Source organism: Marmota marmota, unplaced genomic scaffold (genome assembly GCF_001458135.2).
Source record: "Marmota marmota marmota unplaced genomic scaffold, marMar, whole genome shotgun sequence".
Lineage (NCBI taxonomy): Eukaryota > Metazoa > Chordata > Mammalia > Rodentia > Sciuridae > Marmota > Marmota marmota.
This window is the reverse complement of record NW_026000051.1, coordinates 4,083,111-4,090,587: the sequence shown is the minus strand read 5'-3', so window position 1 is coordinate 4,090,587 and position 7,477 is coordinate 4,083,111. Positions and strand designations below refer to the sequence as shown.

The 7,477-nt window shown below is 52.2% G+C and overlaps 1 protein-coding gene across 1 annotated transcript in view; it reads right to left on the bottom strand.

Moving 5' to 3' along the window:
• The window catches only part of Eng (endoglin), a 34,864-nt gene that overhangs the window by 2,712 nt on the left and 24,675 nt on the right, over nucleotides 1-7,477 (bottom strand). The window contains exons 7-14 of the mRNA XM_048812797.1: nucleotides 7,245-7,326; nucleotides 6,995-7,137; nucleotides 3,434-3,571; nucleotides 3,203-3,241; nucleotides 2,689-2,805; nucleotides 2,116-2,367; nucleotides 1,182-1,236; nucleotides 65-230 (exon numbers count right to left, since the gene is read on the bottom strand). Of these exons, the coding sequence (XP_048668754.1) occupies nucleotides 65-230; nucleotides 1,182-1,236; nucleotides 2,116-2,367; nucleotides 2,689-2,805; nucleotides 3,203-3,241; nucleotides 3,434-3,571; nucleotides 6,995-7,137; nucleotides 7,245-7,326 (992 nt within the window). The remainder of the gene's footprint in view (nucleotides 1-64; nucleotides 231-1,181; nucleotides 1,237-2,115; nucleotides 2,368-2,688; nucleotides 2,806-3,202; nucleotides 3,242-3,433; nucleotides 3,572-6,994; nucleotides 7,138-7,244; nucleotides 7,327-7,477) is intronic.

Here is a 7,477-nt window from a genome sequence, read left to right as displayed (position 1 = left end):
TGGGGGCGGGGCAGGGGCGGAGGTCAGGGCCCCGGCCAGGGCTCCCCACTCCCTCTGAGGCTTTGCCGGGCTGCCCCAGGTGGTGGTGGGGGCCCTGGGTGTTCCCTGTGGGGGCCTGGGATACTCACGCGTGTGTGAGTAGATGTACCAGAGCGCCGCGGTGAGCAGGGCCCCAATGAGGAAGGCGCCAAAGGTGATGCCCAGCACGGTGGACAGGACCAGGCCTTTGCCTGAAGGACCAAAGCAGTGGTCAGCCCAACCCCGCCCTATTGCGCGGGCCAGGAGCAGGGGTTTGGGTGCTAGTTCTGGCTCAGCCACTGACCCTGACCTCTTCATTTAGCAGATGGGCTGGCCACACCCGTGCCCAGCACTAAGCTCTGACCCTCCACCCAGAAGGCCCAGCCAGCCAGGCCTACTGGGCCATGCCTCGGCCTCCGAAGCCTGGCAGAGGCATTAATGGGAAGTAAGGATGGTATAGTCATCAAAGAATGAGAAGGGCCTCGGGCTCCAGAGCCTGTCCAGCCCTACAGAGTGACCTTTCTTCAGCCTCTGCCCCTCTCTGAGCCCACATGCCAGCTAGGAACAGGCCAGAGCACCTCCCAGGGCACTTCAGCTCTGCCGGAGTTGTCCCAAGCCTCAGTCCTTCCACCCTCCTGTCTCCTGTGACCACAGGCCAGGCAGCCTCCCCTCGAGCCTCTGATTTTCCATCTGTGCAGGGGAGCATTTGCCCTGCTTTTTTGGTCCTGGCTGTGGGCTGGGGGGGCCACCCTTCCTGGATGACAGGTGCCTGCCACCTCTGGGGGAGCTAGTGAAGAAACTGGAGGGCACTGGACTGAAGAGGCGTCTCCCACACTGGGGGCCTCAAGGAAGCAAGAAGGCCAGTACCCCTCACAGTGCCTCATGTTCCATCCAGCAGGCCCTGCCCCTCAGCAAGGTTAGCCAGTGACCAAGGGGGTGGAGAAGAGCCCTGGGCAGGAGCCAGAGGCCTGCAGTGTTGTTCCACAGGGTGGTCACAGCAGAGGCTCCATCAAGATGCAGCCTACAGTGTGCTATTCCGGCCACTGGGACTCTGGGGACTCTGCCCCTTTCTGGGGCTTCTCACCTGAGATCCTTCAGCTGTCCCCTGATTCCCACTCAGCTAACCGAGCAAACCTCAGAGAGACCCAGGGGAACTCACTCACCAGGCGGGCCAGGGCTGACGATGCTCAGGCGCATGGAGACAGTCTTGTGGACTTCCTGAGGGGGAGGGGAGAGAGAAGTGTGGCACAAGCTCTGGGAGGCAGCGTCCTTCTCTCCCTGGCTCTGCGCCCCTGGCTGTCACAGCCCAGCCTAAAGCCCTGACTGTGAGTCCTGCCTCCACTATTGTCCAGCTGGGAGCTGGCGGGCGAGCCTGGGGATCTGCTGGGGGATGGCATCAAGCCACAGTCCTGCCAGGGACTTTCCTATGAGTCCCTGCAGCCCCTGACGCCTGTGGGCACTGTGGGGCGCCCATTACCCTTGCACACACCTCGATGAGCCAGGCAATGAGCAGCTCGGAGGCCCAGGCTTGCTGGCCAGAGGGAAAGGCCCACTTAGGTGCAGCCTCAAAGGCCCCCCAGCCTCATACAACCAGGGCAGTTTTTGATAGTGAGGAACTTTCCACGTAAAGAGCTGGGGTGACCCTGAAAACGTGTCCAGCACTGAGTGCCTGAGAGCAAAGATTCACTGGACCATGAAGCGTCGGCACCAGCAAAGGCAGAAAGTGAGGATTTTGTGTCCTCCTTTCCTAGGGCCCCGTCCATTGGGATCACTTTGGTGATCATACCACATGGGTGGGTAGATTGCTGGGGGAAGGACAGGTGTCTGGGTGGGACAGTGGGATTATTGATGAGTGGACCTGCGGACAGAAGGAAAATGGATAGATGGAAGCTGGAGCTGCAGATTCTGCCCAAGACAAAGCGATCCCACCAGAAGGCTGTAGGTGGCAGCAAATGCCCCCAGAGCCCGGCTGTCAGACCACAAGCATGACTCTGGCTCTGCCCCTCACCAACTGGTCCCACATCCCCCTGGACAGCCACATCCCTGCCAGAGCTGGAAGCCACTGTTGAAGCCGGGCCTAGACCAGGCTCCACTCACCTGGGACCAGGTCCTGGGACGCAGGGCCACAGTGCAACTGAGGGTGCCAGCTGTGGGTGTGGGCACCATGTAGACACGGAGGAGAAAGCTGAAGCGTAGGTCACCCTCAGGGCTGGGGGACAGCATGCTCACACAGCTGCCCTTGGCTGCCCGGCCCTGGATGAGTTCCACGGTGTCTGCCTCAGGCCCCAAGTCTAGGTGGCAGCTGTCGAGCTGAAGCACGACCTCAGGGATCAATGGGGACATGCCCACCTGCATGGAGAGGTGGGGGGAAGGGTGTGGGCAGCTCTTCTTGACCCTCCACCTCTGTTCTTTGGAAATAGCCAGAAGGCAGAGTTCCCACCCCTGAATCCTCACAGTAGGACAGACAGGGTCTGCCTGGAGCAAATAGAAGGGTGACATCCAATCAGTGACTGAGAACAATACCATCCCTATCTGTCCCTCCCGAGCCCTCAGGCCAGCTCCCTCCTCTGGAAGTTTAATTCTGGTCTTTTCTGTAGCAATGTTGGAAAGAAAGGCACGGAAGTCCTAGGAATCCCGAGGACTTGGGGAGTAACTGGGCCCACCTAATACCTGCACAAAGCCCTGCTGCCCCAGCTCGATGGTGCTGGAGGCCTGGAGGAAGTGTGGGCTGAGGTAGAGGCCCAGCCGGAAGGAGAGGCCATCTGTGTTGATGCACTGCACCTTTTTCTGTGGGAGCACAGGAGGGAGACTTGGTCAGGTGGGTGGCACCACCAGGAAGGAGGGGTGGTCTGGCAGCAGTCCTCTTGTTGCCTCCTTAACCAACTTCTTTCATACTGGGGACTGAACCCAGGGCCACTCTACCACTGAGCCACATCCCCAGCCCTTTTTATGTTTTATTTTGAGACAGGGTCTCTTTAAGTTGAATGATCTGCCCACTGTCACACAGCCAGGGAGTGCTAGGACCCTCCGACCTGAGAGGCTGACGGCATAACCCACACAGCATCTCCCGTGTACAGAAGGGGAGACTGAGGCACACTGGAAACACCTGGGTTGACAAGATCATGGCCCCAGCCCCAGCACCAGACCCTCGACCAGGTGGCAGCATAGTGACCATCCATCTTACCCGAAGTGGTGATAGGCCAGATAGGAAATTGACCACCACCTGCAGAGATAGAGCAAGGAGCTGTTTAGAACCAGAAAGGACCCCAGAGGGTCTCCCACCCAACACACCCATCTTATGGAGGTGGCCAAACCGCACCTGTGCCACCGAGTGCCAGACCTTGCTCCCCCAAACACCCCTCAGCCTGGAGCACTGGGGGACAGTTGCAGGGACACCTTTCTGGCCCAGCCCTACCTCATTGCTGATCACGTGTGTGGTCACCTCCATGCCACAGCTGGAGTAGGTGCTGCGCAAGACGAGCTGATCAGCGCTGTCCTCAGCCTTGCAGCTGGGGTCCCAGAAGGTCAAGCCTGTGATGGTGCACCTGAGAGCCTGGGCCAGGGAGGGTGGCACTGTTAGGAGGCCCAGGCTCCCTGGGGCCAGACCCTTACTCCCAGCACCAAGGACTGCTCATGGCTCAGCAGTCCCAAACCCCAGCCCCTCTGCTCCTCTCCCCTTTGTGCGACCTCATCATCCTGAACCATTTAAGACAAAACTTTTCTTGAACTTCTTTATTTTTGGACTCCACCTTGTACTAAGCAATAATATCTGTGACTTCAAGAGTCTGATTTCCTTCATTAATATTCTTCTTTTAATGTAAGTATTAAAATAAAGAACTGTTAAAACTAAAACCGTTCATTAGAGGTCCACGTATAATCATCGCTCACACCCCGGGGCATGCAGACCCTAGCGGAAGAATGCACCTTCAGATCTGGGGTGTGCAAACTTTTCCTATAAAGGACCTGACAGTAAATATCTCAGGGGGGGCCATTTGGTCTTTGTCGTAATCGCCCAGCTTTTTTTTAATCACCCAGCTTTGTTATCATAGCCTGAAAGTAGCTGTAAATGACTGTGTCTGTGTTCCAAAAAAACCTTGTTTTTTTAAAAAAATATTTATTTATTTATTTTTTTAGTTTTCGGCGGACACAACATCTTTGTTTGTATGTGGTGCTGAGGATCGAACCCAGGCCGCACGCTGCATGCGTGCTACCGCTTGAGCCACATCCCCAGCAATAAAACCTTGTTTACACAGTCAACAGGCCAGAGTTTGCCAACCCATCTAGGAAGTATCAAACCCTAGAATTTCTGTCACCCTCGTAGGATCAGAGATTCTCAGAGTCTCAGAGTTGAGTGGGCAGCTGAGTCCAGCTAACCCACAAACCTACATCCACTCCTCAAGGACTGCCTCTGATTGCTTCTGAGTCCCAGCTCCCTGGGGCCACCTTAGCCTTCCAGGTGAGATGGCTCTCAGGGAAGTTCCAGCATCACATGGGCCTGAAATCAAACCTTCATGGGCCACATTCCCAAGTCAATGAGAAGGCAGTGGGCTTTGGGTTTAGGATGAATCTGTTTAGACCCTTCCACAGGTGTTTCACCTCTATGGCCTTAAAGAAAATGTGCATATTTGTGTGTGTGTGTGTATGTGAGAGAGAGAGAGAGAGAGAGAGAGAGAGAGATTAGGGATTGAAACTAAGGGCTCGTGCATGCTAACTAACTCATGCTCTACCACTGAGCTATATCCCCAGCTTTTGATTTTATTTTGAGACAGGGTCTCATTAAGTTGTCCAGACTCATCTTGAACTTGAGATCCTCCTACCTCAGCCTCCTAAGTGACTAGGATTACAGGTGTGTGCCACTGTCCCTGCCCAATTTTTTAAAAATGTCCAAAAAGTTAAATAGCACCGCAATGGGGGCTGGGGGTGTAGCTGAGTGGTGGAGCGCGTGCTGAGTACATCAGACCCCGAGTTCCATCCCTAGTATTGAAAGCAAAACAGAATAAAAAGCCCCACTAGCCAAAATATAAAGAATATTTACAAATCAGAAGAAAGGGTGGAGACATCTGGGCTCAGGGCTGTATGCCTGAGATCCCAGTGACTAGGGAGCCTGATGGAAGGAAGATCAAGTTCAAGGCAGCCTGGGCAATTTAACAAGATCCTCAGCAACTTAGTGAGACCCTGTCTCAAAATAAAAAATAAAAAGGACTGAGGATGTGACTCAGTGGTAAAGTGCCCCTGGGTTCAAACGCCAGTACCCAGAAATAAAGAGACAGAACTACGCCCCCTCTCACTTCTAACCAAAGAATTATAAATTAAAAAAGAGATGGAACACCATGTTCCACCTCCCACACTGGCAAAGGTCTTCTTTGTTTTTGTTTTTAACTACAGTCTAGAGAGAGAGAGATGTGGTCAAAGTACTCTCATAAACCAGCAGTGAAAATTCAAAACCTCTTTGGCAAAGCCAGTTGGCAACATGTATCAAAACTTCATAGATTTTGGGCTGGGGCTGTAGCTCAGTGATAGAGCACTTGCCTCACAAGTGTGAGGCACTGGGTTCCATCCTAGCACCACATAAAAACAAATAAAGGCATTGAGTCCATATACAACTAAAAAAAACCAAAACAAAACAAAAAAAAAAAACACTTCACAGACTTTGATCCAGAAATCCCACTCATGTGGAAATCTATCCTTAAAAAACAAAAAACAATAAACAAGGCACTGTGGTGCAGGCCTGTAATCCTAGCATCTTGGGAGGCTGAATCAGGAGGATTACAAGTTTGAGGTCAGCTGAGCAAGTTAGTGAGACCCTGTCTCAAATTTAAAAAGTTAAAAAGAGCCGGGGATGTAGCCCAGTGGTAGGCACCCCTGGGTTCAATCCCTGGTACCTAAACAAAAGAAAAAAGAGAAGTTCTATGCAAAATGACATTTTCTGCATATTTATAATATAGAATTGGAAACAAATGTTTAACAAAGGAGGAGGAATTCATTATGGCATGTCCATATAATAAAATAATATATGCTTGGTAATAATATGATTAGGCACAGGTGTCAAAGTTTCAAAAGTAGGTTAAGTGAATAGGAGAAAAAAGTATCGTTTATGATTACACTCATGAAAGAAACACAGAGAAATCACACCAGACAGCAACCCAACCGAAATGTCAACAGTCACTGTCTTTAGGAGATAAGATCAAGATTTTCTTCTTTTCTAAGTTTTGTTTATTTTTTTGTTTGTGTGTGTGGTGCTGGGGATTGAAGACAGGGCCTTGTGCATGCAAGGCAAGCACTCTACCAACTGAGCTATATCCCCAGCCCCTTGTTCAGTTTTAAAGCTTTTTTTGTTTTGCTTTTGTTTGGGGGATTGAACCTAGGGCCTCATGTATCCTGGCAAGCACTCTACCACTGAGCCATGTGCATTATTATTATTATTATTATTATTATTATTTTGTATCAGCAATTGAACTCAGGGGCACTGAACCGTTGAGCCACATCCCCAGCCCTTTTTTGTATTTTATTTAGGGTCTCACTGAGTTGCCTAGGGCCTCGAAATTTAGCTGAGGCTGGCTTTGAACTCACGACCCTTCTGCCTCAGCTTCCAGAGCTGCTGGGATTACAGGTGTGGCCACTGCACCTGGCACATGCATTATTTTTATTGTAAATATTCCTTTGTCAGTATGGCAGAGACCACATTGTGCCTGCTAAGTGTTATTATGTTAAGTGACCTCCCAGCTCAGCCAACTGTGGGATTAATGACCCCCTGGTGTTATTTGCTGAGATCTCTGTGCCACTCCTGACTGTTTTCCGAGTTTGGCCTCACTGAATTCTCGCCATGAGGTAGGTACCATTACCAATCACATTTTAAAGTGGGAATACAGGCTTGTAGAGAGAGGTGACTTGTCCCCCCCTGCCTGGGTGGGGCCCCAAGATTCTGAGGCCAGGGAGGAACTAGCTGTTAGAGGGCGGGCGGGCTGGATTCTCTTACCTCCACCAGATCTTTCTTCAGTATCAGAGTCATGATGTCATGGGCGCACTTGGGCTGGATCAGGGACATGAGTAGCTCTGGGCTGCAGCTCTCCTTGGGAGGGGTGGTTGGGACCGGTGCAGGTGAGGTCTGTAGTCCACCGCCTGGGGGGCAGCAGGTGGTGGGCAAAGCAGGCAGTCACCGACTGGAGGAAACCAACCTTGCAAGTGACTGAGTTAACTCCCCTGCTGGGCTCTGTGGTGTCAGGCACCCATGCTGCTAGACAGCCCTGCTCTTCTAGGGTGCTCTTCTAGGGTTCCCCTGACTGTGTCTTTGTGGATGGGCGTGCCTTCCTACAGCCCCATGGGTGGAGCTATGCTCACCTGTTCCTTTGTAATATAACCCCTTGCCCTGTTTAGGATAGAATCTTCCATGGAAGTGCCTTGTGTGTGTCCCCTCCTCTTACTGTGCCCTTGGGTGTGGCCTACCCAGGTGTCAGTCAAC